The sequence below is a fragment of the Nyctereutes procyonoides genome, unplaced genomic scaffold, assembly GCF_905146905.1.
Source record: "Nyctereutes procyonoides isolate TBG_1078 unplaced genomic scaffold, NYPRO_anot_genome, whole genome shotgun sequence".
In the NCBI taxonomy this organism is placed as follows: Eukaryota; Metazoa; Chordata; class Mammalia; order Carnivora; family Canidae; genus Nyctereutes; species Nyctereutes procyonoides.
The window spans coordinates 65983950-65999343 of NW_026575052.1; the positions used below are offsets into that span (position 1 = coordinate 65983950).

Sequence of the window (15394 nt, forward strand, 5' to 3'; positions counted from 1 at the left end):
TATGCAGAATATGATCCCAATTGGGGTCAAGAATTTTTTTTTTGATTTGTGTATGTGTCTATGTATTTGTGTGAATGAAGGAAAAGGAAGAAGAAAAGAGAGGACAATTGCTAACAGTGGTCTCATTAGGAGGTATGGCTGAAGGTGAAGAAAGAGGAGCATTTTAGCCTAATATTTCTGTTGAAATCAATTGTAATAGTGAGTTTTATTATCTTATTCAAATGATTAAAATTATCATAAGAATATTTTAAATCTTTTAAATTTTAAAAAATATTCATTTCTTTCATCTAGGTGGAGTCCCCTTCTAAAAATCTACCTATGAAAATTATACTATTTGTGGGTGAAGAATGTGCAGAAAAGAGCTGAAAGGAACTATGCCCTGATGTCCATGATGGTCCTCTGAGCAATAAGACTATAGGTATTTTATTTTCATATTTTTATACTTTCTTTATACTTAATAGGCAGCATGTGTTATTTTGATATGCAGGAAAAAATAAGGTGATTAACAGGAAAACAAAAAAGCTTTTGTTTCTCTTTTTTTTCCTCCATGATAAAAGCTCGATATAGCTCGAACAACTTATTTTTCTGATTTCTAGGTTTTAAAGAGTGTCCCTGGCAAATTACCTTCAAGAATGTGGTTATTTGTAAATTTTATTTGCCCCTGAAAAACTAGAAGGAAAAAGCCTTTATGTGTTTTTTTTTTCAATTTCTTTCTACAGATTTCTATGAGATCTGAGCACATAATGTGAAGAAAGTCACTAAACCAAAAGTCACTAGAGGAAACAACAGGTGTGTGGGTTCCTTTGACAAGACAGAACAATGAAGTATTCAGCAGCCCAGCTCATATCAGCAGTCAGGCAGACCAGGGTTTGAATCCTGACTGCTTATAGGTTATGTGACCTTGGGCAAGTTATTTACCTTCTCCAAGCTCCATGTTCTTATACTTTAAAGTGAGAATAATACTAATTCCTAACATTTCTTGATTTTGTCATAGTTGCAAGAATTAAAAATGGCCTAGAACAGTGTCTCAATGAGATTTCCATAAAAGAATTATATTCTTATATGTTCCACCTTCCAACCACACACAAGGAGTGCCAGTGGGCCTTGTAGACTCTCTGAGGTCTGGTTAATTGCTGACCAGTGCACCCAGCACAGTGCTTTGCCCATAGTAGGCAATCTACAAATATGCACTGAATGCATAATGATGATCTCATAGAGAGAAAGAGATGAAGTGTAGACTCAACCCTAGAGCCTGTCTTCAGTGATGTGGCATGTGACCTGACCTGGAGGTTTAGTCTCTGTGGGTCTGAGGCTGGAGCTGGACATCCCTATTTACAGCAAGATCACAGGGTCTTCCAATGACACACCCAGGTGAGAACAACTGGACTCCAGAGGTGACACTAAGAGGTGAAATAATCTGCCCAAGTTTGTAAACATCTGGCTAGTAAGGAAGGTAGGGCTAGAGCAAATCCAAGTCACCTGACGGTCATAGCAATTGGGTGTTTGACCCTGCCCCCAGTACTTGACCCTGGCCCTCTGATTTCTGTTGGTGAATTATTACAGCAAGAAGATGGTCTGCAGTAGGAGTTAGTGAAATAGGACATGAAATGAGATCGGAATGCTTCCTGAAAACAGTCTACTTATCTTTTGGCAGTGGAAGGAAATCTATTATGGCACCTGCCCTGGCCGGGCGTGGATGAGTCCACATACCTGTCGGGCAGGCCCCACAGTAGAAAGAACCTTGTGTGTTGAAGCACTGCACAAGAGGTGAACATGGTGCATGCTGGAGATTGCACTCGTCTATGTCCAGCACGCAGGCTGAGCTGTTCAGTGGAGATGTCCACCCAGCATCGCAGATGCAGTTGTACTTGGGCTGGGAGGATGACAACAGTGTAAATCAAGGCAATCAAGAAAATGAGCAAGAAAAGCCTTTGAAAATCTCACCAAGCCCCAACTGTTTATCCTCCAGCATTCATTTCCATAAGCCCAATTGAGTGGCTTCTCTTTTTCTTCCCATATGATTAAGCATTTAGACCAGACCATGCAGAAAAGAGAAACATCTTTATTTCAGAGTAAGGAAAACCTATAATTTGCCCCAAAGATGCCAGGGAAAGAGCAACAACAATCAAGAACTGTAAGTCAATATAATTAAAGTCAATCCACTCAGCCTGCAATGTTTTTAGAGGGAAAAACACCCATGGAGACACAGACCTTGGAAAATCCATTCTGTTTGTTTCCTTTTTGAAAGTCTCTCCTTCCCCTCCCACCCACTCCCTCCTCCCACCATCACTGGAAGGGAACCATTTTCCATCACATGAGTAGGAAAAAAAAAAAATAGAACTAAAAATAAAGACCCAAAGGTCTCATACAAGGCCGAGCAGGCCAGGGCTGGATGATCTTGAAGGTCAGGAGTCAAGGTTGTCAGGATCCAAAGCCCAGGGGGCACTCAGGGAGGTGGCTTAGAATCTGCAGCATTCAAAAGTGCTCCCGGGCCAGGAACAATCCAGATTCCTTAGAACACCATGCTGCCACCAAGAACGGGCCTTTGGTGTTCCCATGTTTCATCACTGTTATAACCCACAAGGCCAAGAGAAGGTTATGTCTTGCAGATTTATGAAGGAATAATAAAAATGGTAGTAATTTCTATAATGATATCACCTCTGAGTCCAGTTTTCTGTTTATTTATGGAAAGCTCTCATCTTTTTCTTCACCTGTGCCCAGCTTCCTCCCTGCAGCTGTGCCAGAGCTGTGCTCACACACAGACATGCGGGAGGAGGACTGAATGACCATGACTCCCTCCAAGGAGCCACATTCTGGGAGGGACTCACCTCATCAGCCTTCACTCGGACTAGATCCTCACAGATGCCATGGACACACAGCGCCTTGGAACCCCCTTCACAGTCATCATATTTGGATGCACACTGGGGGCCGTGTGTCTCAGGTGAGCAGAGACAACTGTTGGTTACACACGAGCAGAATGTTAGGGCTTGTGCATCAGAGCAAGTGCCTGTTTCTTAGCATTAATTTAAAAAATAATAATTCCAACTGTAAGTCAGTGATATTCACGTGGAATCATAAACCAGAAACCAGATTCACTCTGCTCTGCTTCAAGCAGTGGACTGAGTAAATGTGTTATCTCTCAAATATAGTATGAGAGGGGTACAACTTACTATCTGGGCAAGACTATCGCCATAAATTCTTCTGGTATCAGGTCATCAAATGGCACTTTCAAAGGTCAGGTATCCATAAACTAAAGGGGATTGAGTTCATTCAGGTTGGTAAAGGGAGAGATCAAGTCCATTCATTGTCCCTCTGACTAGACCCACCAGTAAGCACAGATGACCTTGACTGAGCTGATAAATTCCCAACCGCTCTCTAGGATTGTATAACCCCACAAGCAATGGTATAGTGACATCTCAGAGAATACGATAATTATCATATTGCAAAGGGCAATAGTTCTATCCATAAGAGATGCGGTTAACACAGAAACATTTCTTTCATAGCCACATTTTAACTCACAAATGCAATTTTACATAATGCCCAAGCTTGCAGTGGGTGTTTGGTTATGAGAAAGTTTCAGTTCAACAATAATCACATAAACAAAGTTGTTTTAAACTATTGTAATCCTTAAAATTGCTGAGTTAGCTTTCTATCTGTGCTGCAGCTTCAAAGGGAATATGGAAGCTATGAGAATGGCAATCTGGGGCGGGGAAGGAGGTGGAGGGGTCACAGAGCCTAAGCTTATTTATCTTCACATGTTTGGGCACTTGTCCTGGAGTGGAGAGCCAGGCCCAGAGGTCACCATTTGCCTGCCTTGAGCAGCATTGGCCCTCACAGAAAAAGCTGACCATCAAGAACAAGGGTCAGAGACAAGGAAGAGGGAGGACCTGCATGGCCATGAACTACTTCCCGAGTGTTCCGGAAAGGGGCCATACTATAAGGTAAGGAAGCTCTTTTAACAGTCCTTGCTAAGGCACAACATCAGCTGATGCCCAAAGATGAAAACAAACATGTAATTGACATTGTGAGGAAGGAGAGTCTGGCTATTTGAGAAGCATCAAGAACCACACTCTGGGCACAGAACTTGTACCCATGGAGAGCCAGAAACAATTGCTGGGATAGCACCTTTCAGTGGGTTCTGAGGAAGAGATCACTGAGTGTGGCCAGAGAAGAAGAGTAAGAATATGGTACCATTCAGCCACTTAACAAGTAGAGTTGCCAGACTTGGTAAATAAAAACACAGGACACCCAGTTAAATCTGAATTTCAGATAAATGAATGCTTTTTGGTATAATTATGTCCCGTGCAATTTTTGACATCAATATATAATTGTGTAAAATCTGTTCATTAATATATTACACTCATGATCATTTCAAGGTTGCCTTTCTTATTAAGACAAGATCATTGACTAATAGCAATAGATGATTAAACTTTTAAAAATGTTTTCAACTATTCATTCCCTATCCATAACTAGTTCTATTCCTCTCATTTCTCTTTTTCCACACTCTCCCTCTCATACCCTTGTCCCTTTCCTCCTTACCCTCTCATCCTTACACAGAATATTCTTTCAGGAAATTTCATTAGACTTTTGGAGACTATAGAATTCTACACTATTTCATATACATATTTGAGCATCTGATCCAGGTAGCTTCCTTGCTAAAAGTTTATTTTACCACCACTTCTACTCATCAAAAAGATTTTTTTAATCTTTAAGCCAACTTTACTACTTTCTGAACCTATCATGTATAAGAGGTCTGAGTATTCAATACCCCATGGGACAAGACTGCTCAGGTTTAAATCCTGATAATACTATTAACTGTTCACTTTAAGCAATGTAATAACTCCCTCTGCCTCCATTTCTTATAAAATAATAGTGCCTATCTATGAGTACTATTTTCACCTTGGAATCTCAAGACATTTTCCGGTAGGAAGTGCTCAGGAAATTGTGCTTCTCTTATCACTAAGTGCTTTACTACTGGAAAATGACTTTAAGATTTGTGAGGAGAATCTGGTGCATGGACCTGCAGTTAAATTCTCTCTCTCTCTCCTCCTTCTCACTTAGAGATGAGTGAATTTTCATCCTACACTTTTCTCTAAAGAACTACAAAGTATACTTCTTTCATATAAATGTAGCTTATTGTGAGAAGACAGAAGGAGGAAGGCAGTCAAGTATACCATCAGCTTCCTTGCTAGGATCCTCAAAGGCAAGTATTAATCACATTTTACTGCAAGGCTCACATTGCCCAAGGCCACAAAATGAGAAATTGGCAGAAGATGAATTAAAACCTAGGTCTGTGTTACTCTTCCACAAATGTTTTTCTACATCACATTCCCATATTCTGAAAGGTAGTTAGTTGAAGACTTTACTTTTTTATTTTTTATTTATTTAAATAATCTCTACACCAAACGTGGGGCTCATACTCATGACTGCAAGATGAAGAGCCACATGCTCCTCCCACTAAGCCAGTCAGGCACCCCAAAGACTTTTCATTTTTATGTGTCTTTTTAACCTAACAGTGTTTACATGCAAAAATATATTCTCAAGGCATCTGGATATGTCCTTTAAAGAAAAAGAGTGATGAATTGTATACCTCCCTGCAGAAGTCAGCTTTGTAATGATTTAGGATTGCTAGTTTGGTTCTGGCAGAACAAAATTGGGCTTTTCAGTGTTCAAAAACCCTGCAAGTGCATTTGGCAATTGAAAAGTGGTCAAATACACTTCATAGTCATAGTTTAACTTATGTTAGAGTCCATGGTTCAATATTAACATAACTGACTGAAACAGGTAATACCTAACTACCGCTGAGCTGAAACCAGATTGACCTCATCGCTCAAGCTCTGCATGTTTTAAAACCCACCAGTGATGACAGTGGAAAGAAATGAAAAAAATATGTGAACCATCATTGTGCTCTTGGAGAAAAACAAACAACGAACTCAACTTTTGTTTCTAGAAAGCTTGTAGATCTGAGCCCAAAATATCCACCATCCACATATAGCAAATTTGCATCATAAGGTCTGTTTTAAATCCAAAGTAAGCAGGAGAACAAGATGCATCAACTCTTCAGACTAAAGAGGCAATAACAGCATCAGGAAGTGGCAAAATATTATCTGCTGGCTGTGTGAAGCAGTTAGAAGCAAGACCTCGAGCCACAGGAATCAGTGGAAACAGACAAGGGTCTCCTTGCTCTAGTTTCATTACTGAGAAAAAATTTTTTCCCACAAAGTTTCCTATGAAACAGGGCTTCCAATTAATTAGTATCTGCCAGTGCTTTATCTTTCAAAGGTCTCTATAATTAGGAATCATTAATCCCTTTAAATAAAGACTCCTTTGTCTTCCCAAGTAACGGGTTCCAAGAGGTAGAGACTGAGGGAGGCCTCAAACCCAGAGCAAACCTGTTCCTGTGACCACATTTCGGCAGATCCAGATTATTCAACATTGGCTCATTTTCCTTTAACGAATGTCCATGGAAGTTTCCTGAAGGGGTTTCCAGCCTCAGGGAAGCTACTGATTAACGAGCATTTAATCTCACATTATTAATGGAACACAAGAAAGTACCTAAATGTTCTCTGTTTCATTTCACAGATTCCACAAAGCAAGCATTTAGTCTTATGTTCATGTACATTTTTCTATTTTCTGTCCTCCAAAAAGTCTCCATCAAATGCTTGAACGAGAATATTTAGTTCACAGATATCAATTGGAATTCATGGGGCTACATAAATTATCCTCATATCCAGAGGAGAAAAAATAGATTTAAATGTTCATCCTTAGCTGTCCTCCAGAAAATCTATTGAAACCAAAACCATTTCCAGAGTCAGCACAATGAGCCCTTGGGGTTTTTTTTTGTTTGTTTGTTTTTTGTTTTTGGTTTTGTTTTTACAGGAAGGTACAAAAGAGAATTCAATATTTCTCATATGAAGTTAAATCTGCCATTTGGGTAGCTCCCAACAAATAAAAATGGTTCTTTCTCTTTCTCTCTCATGATTTTACCTAGAAAAGTAACTCTAATCCTTGACATGCAGCAAATAGTTAAAAAAAAAAAAAGATTTTTTTTCTTTTCCATTTTGCAGGAGTAAAAGTAATGTGCTGGGGGGAGAAAAAATCAATTTTGGCTTGGTCTTTGGGTCTTATCCCACCTACTGCATATCTTTGTTATTCTGTTGGGTTTCAAGACCTGGAGGACAGTGATGATAAAGGAAGACCAGGTGAGAGATCTAATCTCCAGGACATTCCTTGATATCAGGAAGGCAGGAAAGTACTAACTCTAGGACTCATTTTCCTCCAGTATCTCTGAGCAGCAATTCTCATTGATAAGTGCCCATAAACAGAGATCAGGAGATAGTGCTTTCAAGGGAATGAAAGATTAGACTAGCATTTTGGATCTAGCTGAAGCTAGAATGCTCATAAAAGCAGACAAGGATCAGGGAGTTCATTAAAATGAGAAACAAAGTCCTGGAAGCAAAAGTCTCTTTAATAAATAACATAATACTTAATTTAAGTCAGAGGTGATTGATTTTGTTTTTTTGTTTTTTTGGTTTTTTGGTTTTTTTTTGCACAATGAACAAAGCTCATGAAAATATCTATCAGAAGTTTGAATGAATTCACTTTATGACTTGGAGTGAGCAAAAAATTTTAAGATCAGATCAAAAGAACAAAAGGATCAATTAAATGAAAAAGGATTGTGACTGCTTTTTGAGAAAACTGTGTTAACAGATGACAAGGAAATAACGAAATTACTGCACTCGGTTTTGCTGGAAAGAACAGAATGGATATTGTTACAAGGGAATGGGAGAATAAGATAGCAGAGACATTAGTAAGAAAGCAAATAATTGCTCTTTACTCCAGTGAGATTATACCCCTGTGTATTGAAAGGATTTGTTCATGTTACAACAGAATCACCGTTTCTACCTTTTAAGAATCACACAATATAGGAGACCAACCAAAAATGGGGAGAGAAGAGAAGAAAGAAGAGAAGAGAAGAGAATGGAAGATGAGGGAAAAGAAAAGGAAAGAGAAAAGAAAAGAAAGAAAAACATTACCTGTAACTCCCTGCTGTATTTTCACATGTGGCTCCATTCTGACAGCCCAAGGGCGTTCCTGAGTAAATCTGACATTCATTCACATCAACTGAGCACAGAGGGCCCTGAATTCATGCAAAGAACAAAGTCAGGTGCCCCAGGTCACAGAAGCATCTGGGGCCAATATTTATATGATATATTCAAGGATATATGCACAGTAAAGAAGACTTCAGTCAAGGGAGATATAGTCACAATAATGCTAATACTAGTATCCAGTTACCCTTCCTCTTGAACTCACATTTGGCCTAAGGGAGCCACAGAGCTCTTGGTAAAGTCATGCCAATCACACAAGAAGAATCCTTATACTAACAAATCCTCATGTTACTATAAGGCTATGCCTGGGAATAGTCACTTAATTTTTTTTTAATGCACATGTCAGAAACATTTTCACCATTAATAGAAAAGGGCAAGAAAATTTACATAGCTCTGTCAAGATTCATTTAGTACTTTCAGTGCTGAACAATTTAAATTCATGCTAGCCTAAATGTCATGCCCTTCCATATCATTATACAGGCCAAGTGAACCCTTCCTTCTGATGGCTTAGTGTTCAGTGGGCTATGTAGTCATCTTCACCATTGTTTGGATTTTGGCATACATGGTGTATTTCATTCTGATTTGGGAGACCGCAGAATCCTAGAAACTTTGGATGGGGGAATTTAATACATCTGAATGAATCCAAAGAAACCACTGATGCTGACTCATTGTCATTTTTAACCAAAGACCAAGTGACTTACCTTCCATTGTGAGGGACAGATACAGAAAAAGGAATCATGGAGATTGAGGCAGGTTCCCCCATTTTGGCAGGGGTTGCTACTGCAAACCTTTTTGTCAACTGTCTGAAACAAAGACAGGACAGTCAGCAAGACCAGTGAGCTTTCAGAAGGCAGCAAAAAAAAAAAAAGCATATTTCACTATAGGTGCTCATGTGGAACTACATTATACTCCTAGGCAGGAGAAGGTCATCCTCCAGACTTTAGATCAATTACTTAAGTTCTTCAGATCAACTCTTTCATGATAAAAACAAAGTGTTTCACATTATCAGTCCTATGCATTTTCCTTCCCTATTTACAAGCATTTAACCAGGATGGAAAGAGGCACAAGGGAAGAAGATGCTCACTCTATTCTTTGGAAAAGCATTGTTCACCTGAGAAATATATGCTGCTGGACAAGAGTAAAGATTTCAAGCTGGGAATAATAATGGACATTCCTATTGTACTAAGAAAACAAAATGGGAATTCCGGTTCTTTTGCTGCTATTCTCTTTGGTACCTCCAGATAAGCATTTGAAATCTGATCATCTTTTACTGCCACCCCTCCTCCCATGGGTTAAGATGACTGAACTCTTTTCACTCCAAGTAAGTCCCTTTGTTTGAAATGTGGGCTTAGATACACCCTCCACTCTTGTGCTCACATGACTACTTTTCAGATCAGAGTCATGAACAGACCTGCCTTTGTCTACACAACCTGGGGAATCTTACCATATGTCAGCGACTAGTTCCAATCTCATAAGCTTTGTAATGCCTTTGGGGGCAGAAAAGCTCTTTACAGAGGACGAGTGGTTATACAAGAAAAGCTATTTTATTAACTTTGCCTAATTATAGTAATTCTCTATTTTAAGAGTTAAAATAGGGCTGAAAAATAAAATTTCAAAAAATTAAAATAGGACAAATTATTCATTGCATTCTTTTTTTATCCAGTGACTCAGAGAGAAACTCATGTCTGTCCCCTTCATTTTACAGATGAAACAGAGCCAGAGGGTAGCCAACTGACTAAGCACCGTTTATTGCCAAACCCATCTCTCTCTTTTGTCAAGTGAGGTGATCATGCATGTAGGGGTCTCTTTCTGGACTCTGTTTTCTTCCATGATCCATCTATCTTTGTGCCATTACCACAAATAGTACTGTTCGTCAGAGGACACTATTACAGAAATTGACCACAAACTCATTGGAAGTTTCTGGCATACAAAAGCAACATTGTCTGAGGCTTTAAAACATGGAAGCCTGTGGAGGCCCAACAGAAAGTGGAATCAGTAAGCAGTGGGGAGGAAGACATTGGGGAACCATGCTAGGTATAGTACCCAGAGAGCACTTGTCCCATTGGAATGCATAAAAAGCACTTATATCCAAAAAATCATTCTAAATTTCTTTAGAATGAGGGGAAGTCTGAGGTCATTTGACTGTGGACTCCAGTTTTTGATCTTTGGTAGCAAGAATGAAGCACTCTAGGAGACTGGAAGCTAAAGTACAGTGTCTTGCTCCGGAAGTATGATTCCTTGCTTGTTTTCCTTCATTCAACTACTCCACAGAAAAGATAAAAACTGAGGAACAATTTATTATCAAAGTCAGGAAAAGGAATGCATACATGAACTTGCTCATTAAGTTTAAAGCATCAAAAAAGAGGACCACACTGGAGGCATAATCACAATAGATCCAGAATATTAGAACAGGGATTCTTAACTTGGAATCTCCTAACTTTTATTCAAAATTTTTAATATGGGGACATTCTGTTTATTTCTCTGGGTAAAAGGTTATAGCTTCCATGAAAATCTTAACACCAGCCAACCTCAAAACAGATAAGAAGTCTAACATTACAAGGACAGGTTTATAAGCATGTACTTGTAAAATTATGGAAGGTTTACTCTAAGAAACTGCTCAGATTTCATTACCAGTAAATGTACTTTTAAGGAAATTTGAAATATTTTGTGAATACCCCCAGCATCTGAGTTTAATGTTAGAGAAGTAGTATGGCTTGGCTCCCTTCCTTCCTTCCTTCCTCCCTCCCTTCCTTCCTTCCTTCCTTCCTTCCTTCCTTCCTTCCTTCCTTCCTTCCTTCCTTCCTTCCTTCCTTCCTTCCTTCCTTTAGAAAGGTAGGGGAGAGGCAGAGGACAAGGGAAAGAATCCCCAAGTAGACTCCCCCACTGAGCTTAGAGCCTGATGTGGGGCTGGATCCCAGGATCCCAAGATCATGACTTGAGCCAAAATCAAATTGGCTCAACCAGCTGAGTCACCCAGGTGCCCTAATGCATGGTCTTTCAATACTCACTCCTACATGCTAGAATCAGCAAGTTGGGGTGTCACTAGCTAACAGGTTAAGCCTGTATAACATGGGCAAAGAGTAACAATGTCAGAGGAGGAGGGTGTGAACCTCTGAACTCAGAGTCAAAAGGCTTCACATGCCCAGATGCTTCACAGGCCCAGTGACCCGGGGCTGGTTACTTTATCTGAAACTCGGATTCCTCATCTGTGTCCTGGGAAGCATAAACCATGTGGAGAATTAAATTATGGGAAAAAGCAAAAGTCCTTGATATGGATCATTCATCTACCTTAAGATAAGAATGCCAGCTCCATCCATACTTCTAGTGTATTTTCAGTGAAAGATGTCAGACAAGTAGTAGTTATGGGACCTACCTGCTGTAAGCTTTGAAATTTTCTCTCCAGATCCACAAGCTGAGCAGTAGGGAAGAGAATATCAGTTAGCATTTCACATGTGATATTGTTCCTTGGCATATTTTCCTAACACCCTCCACTGGGGACTTGCTTTGTCTGTTAATTCTTTTTTTATTGCTTTTTCCTTCCTCATTTCTCTTCCTTCATACTCCCTTCTATCATATAGATTTTTTTAAAGGAATTTTTTAAATAAGGAAATGCAACCCATTGATAAGTTGATTCATTGCTTTTCTGCACACAATTCTGGGAATTTTCATAAATGACAGTGATTCATCCACTTCACCAATAAGAAGGTTCTACCAGAACCTGGACAAGACCTACTTATGCAATGAGCTCTTGTCACAGCATTACAACCTTCTGCCCATCCCCTATTAGACTTGTGTCATCAAACTGAAAAGTCCATCATCACAATGCTAAATTTCTAAAGAGGACCAAAAGCTGGTATGTCTTCTGTAAAACAGTTACTTACAAAATTATATTAAGAGAGCCCATTTGTGCTGATGATGCAGATGTCAGACTTACCTTAGAATTAAGCTGATGGATTTGACTTGAAATATTTTGAGGCACATTGACTGCACTCCTTTTTAAATCTGTAATATCATCTTTGTTTTTCTGGATCTAATTTCAAAAAGGAAAAGGAGCAGGAGGAGAAGGCCAGTGAAAAAGTCATGTGTATGTTATCCATGCAAAATTTTCTGAAGTTGAGTACTGGTCTATTTGAAGCACTAAGGTCTTGCCCATCATTGTAGAGATCAAAACAATACCATGTATATAGTAAACATTGGACTAACATAGTCATGGCATAATTTTATTTGCACTTTTCAGGAACAAAACATCAAGGTACTTTCCTTTTGCATTTTTTCTCATCACAGTTGAGAGTGCTTGTTAAGAGGCCTAGCTTGGAATCAGACTGCTTGGGTTTTAAATCTTGGCTCAACCATTTCCTGGGTGTCCTTGGGTAAGCTGCTGCACTACTATGTGTTTCCCTTAATGCCCTTACAAATGGGGTGATAATAAAGCCAAACTTGTAGGGTAGTTGTGAGGATTCAATGGGATAATGCACACCAAGTGCTGAGCACTCTGGATAGCCCATAGGAAGCTCTAAATAATGCTAGCTTCTTACATTACAACTGATACACCAATGTGATACAGTAATTAATGGACACTGAAAACACTCAGTGCGACTGGGAGAATAATTGGCCAATTCTGTTCTCTGGCACAAGTAAACTGGTCCCATCCAAACCTTTCTCTGGCCCCTCTCCTCTAGCTCCTCTTGTAAAGGAGTCCCAGTATGACCCTATCTCTAGATTAGAGGATATAAGCCCACACAATCAGGCATTTCCCACTAGAATTCCTCCTTCTGCCCATCACTAGGCCTAGGGCGTTGCTCTTCACAGGACTTACCTCACCTCCAGTTACATTCCCTGGGCTAAAGATATAAGGGACAGATTTGTATAGACCTCTTGAATTAAATGACTATATATGAATACACAAAATTACTTCCATATATTTCCATTGTATTACCTGATGTAAGCATTCACCAAGGTCTTCCTCGTTTAATTTGATTTTTCCCAGGGATCCAGTTCTAAATTCAATGTTTTGAGCAGACCCAGCAAGAAACACTAAATTTCCCCTCTCTGTAGCCATTCGAGGTCTGTAGGGGTCAAACCAGAGAATGCATCAATTATTATCACATGTCATTGTTAAACAACAAAGTTTCTCACTGAGTATCTGTAGACTGCATAGGCCTTTGCTCTGTGGTCAACTCAACCAAACCCTCCCTGTTCATCTGCCCCTTTTTCTTTGCAGATTTCCTAGAGATGGCCGCTATAATCGCATATTTGCCTTATTTGCAAAATGGTCAGTGAATAATTTACGTAGAAGAAGATAATCCCATACATCAGCTTAAAAGTTTTTCCCTATTTGTTTTTAACATCATTGTTTTCTTGAAGAAAAATTACACCTTTGCTCTTCTGGCTATTTGTGGAAACTAATGACCACCTGCCCTAGGCCCTCAGCAGCAATAATCCATGTGTCTACTTACTGTTGGAAGTCGATACTTCTTTTTTGTCTCTGCAGTTCAAATCCTCCAGTTTCACCATTTGATTCAGCAAATGTCAACAAAATAATCAAACTCCAAAGAAAAGGTGAGGACATGCTCCTCAGCAACCCTCCTAGGGTGTTGGTAAGAGGGAAGCCACTCCAGCCGAGTGTGGAATTTCAGAGAAAGCAAACCAGGCAGATGTACTTTGGCCTGTGAAGTGTCCTGCAACTTTTCAGTTCTCTCTTCTTTTCCCTAGAAGGCCGTGTTATTTTTTCTTTCCCAAGGGATGTAAATGATCTTAGATCTTCAGTACTCTTCAACTTGTAAGAGGTCAAAATCTACCTTGAAGTGATGCACAACTTAATCATTATCTGTCTGACCTTTGAAATGGTAACCAACTGCTTTGGAAACATCCACTATAACAATCCTTGCTTAAGAAGTAGCCGCCTTTCAGCAAATGATAGTAGAAAAACTGGATATCAACATGCAGAAAAATGAAATTGGACCCTTACTTTACGTCATACAAAAATTAACTCAAAATGAATCAAATGCCTAAAAACAGGAGCCAACACTCATGGATGAAAACAAAGGGTGGAAAGCTTCCTGACATTGGGCTTAGCAATGATTTTTTGGAAATGACAACAAAAGCACAGGGAACAAAAGCTTGCAGAATGGGGAAAATATTTACTAATTATATATGTGATAAGAGGTTAATATTCAGAATACATAAAGAACTTCTACAACTCAACAACAACAAAAAATAGACCAGTTTTTAAATGGGCAAAGAAAATAGGCATTTTTCCAAAGAAATGGTAAAATTGCTAACCTGCCAAAAAGCACATGAAAAGATGCTCAACGTTACTCTTCATTATGGAAATGTAAATCAAAACCGCAATGAGATACCACTTCACACTCATAAGGATGGCTACTATCAAAACAAAAAAAATCAAGAAAATAAGTGTTGGTGAGGATGTGGAGAAATTGGAGCCCTTGTGCACTCTCAGTGAGAAAGTAAAAAGGTACAGCCACTACAAAACACTATGGCAGTTCCCTAAAAAATTAAACAGAATTATCATGCGATCCAGCAATTCCACATCTGGGTATATACCCAAAAGAACTGAAAAAAGGAGACTCAAAGATATTTGTACCACCATGTTCACAGCAGCATTACTCACAACTGCCAAAATATGGAAGCAATCCCAATGTCCATTGACAGATATGAATGGATAAACAAATTGTGTTACATACCCACAGTGGTATATTGTTCAGCCTTAAAATGGAAGGAAATTCTGGCACCTGCTACAACATGGGTTAACCTTGAAGACATTATGGTGAGTGAAATAAGGCAGACACAAAAGGACAAATACCATATGCTTCCACTTAGATGAAGGACCTAGAATGGTGAAACTCACAGAGACAGAATGTAGTATGATGGTTTCCTGGGATGGGGAAAGGGAGAATGAGGAGTTCTTGTTTAATGGGGACAGAGTTTAACTTTGGAAAGATGAAATAAGCTCTGGAGATGTATGATATAATATTTGCACAATAAGAATGTATGTAATGCCATTGAGCTTTACAAATTTTTTAAATGAGAGGCACCTGGGTAGCTCATTAAGTTCAGTGGCAAATTCTTGGTTTCAGTTTGGGTCATGATCTCAGGGTCATGAGATCAAGCTCTGAGTTGGGCTCCATGCTCAACACAGTCTGCTTGGTTGGGATCTCTCTCCCTCTCCCTCTTTCCCTCACTCTGCTCTATAAATTAATTAATTAATTAATTAATTAATTAATTAATTAATTAATTTTTAAAATGATAAAAATCATGCATTTTGT

The 15394-nt window shown here is 39.2% G+C and overlaps 1 protein-coding gene across 1 annotated transcript in view; it reads right to left on the reverse strand.

Annotated features, from left to right (window-relative positions):
- Positions 1 to 13814, reverse strand: part of CUBN (cubilin) — a 259424-nt gene extending 245610 nt beyond the window's left edge. Inside the window, exons 1-8 of the mRNA XM_055332630.1 lie at positions 13565 to 13814; positions 13045 to 13174; positions 12043 to 12138; positions 11482 to 11520; positions 8810 to 8911; positions 8037 to 8140; positions 2829 to 2955; positions 1711 to 1873 (exon numbers count right to left, since the gene is read on the reverse strand). Of these exons, the coding sequence (XP_055188605.1) occupies positions 1711 to 1873; positions 2829 to 2955; positions 8037 to 8140; positions 8810 to 8911; positions 11482 to 11520; positions 12043 to 12138; positions 13045 to 13174; positions 13565 to 13677 (874 nt within the window). The 5' untranslated portion in view covers positions 13678 to 13814. The remainder of the gene's footprint in view (positions 1 to 1710; positions 1874 to 2828; positions 2956 to 8036; positions 8141 to 8809; positions 8912 to 11481; positions 11521 to 12042; positions 12139 to 13044; positions 13175 to 13564) is intronic.
- Between the last annotated feature and the right edge of the window lie 1580 nt (positions 13815 to 15394).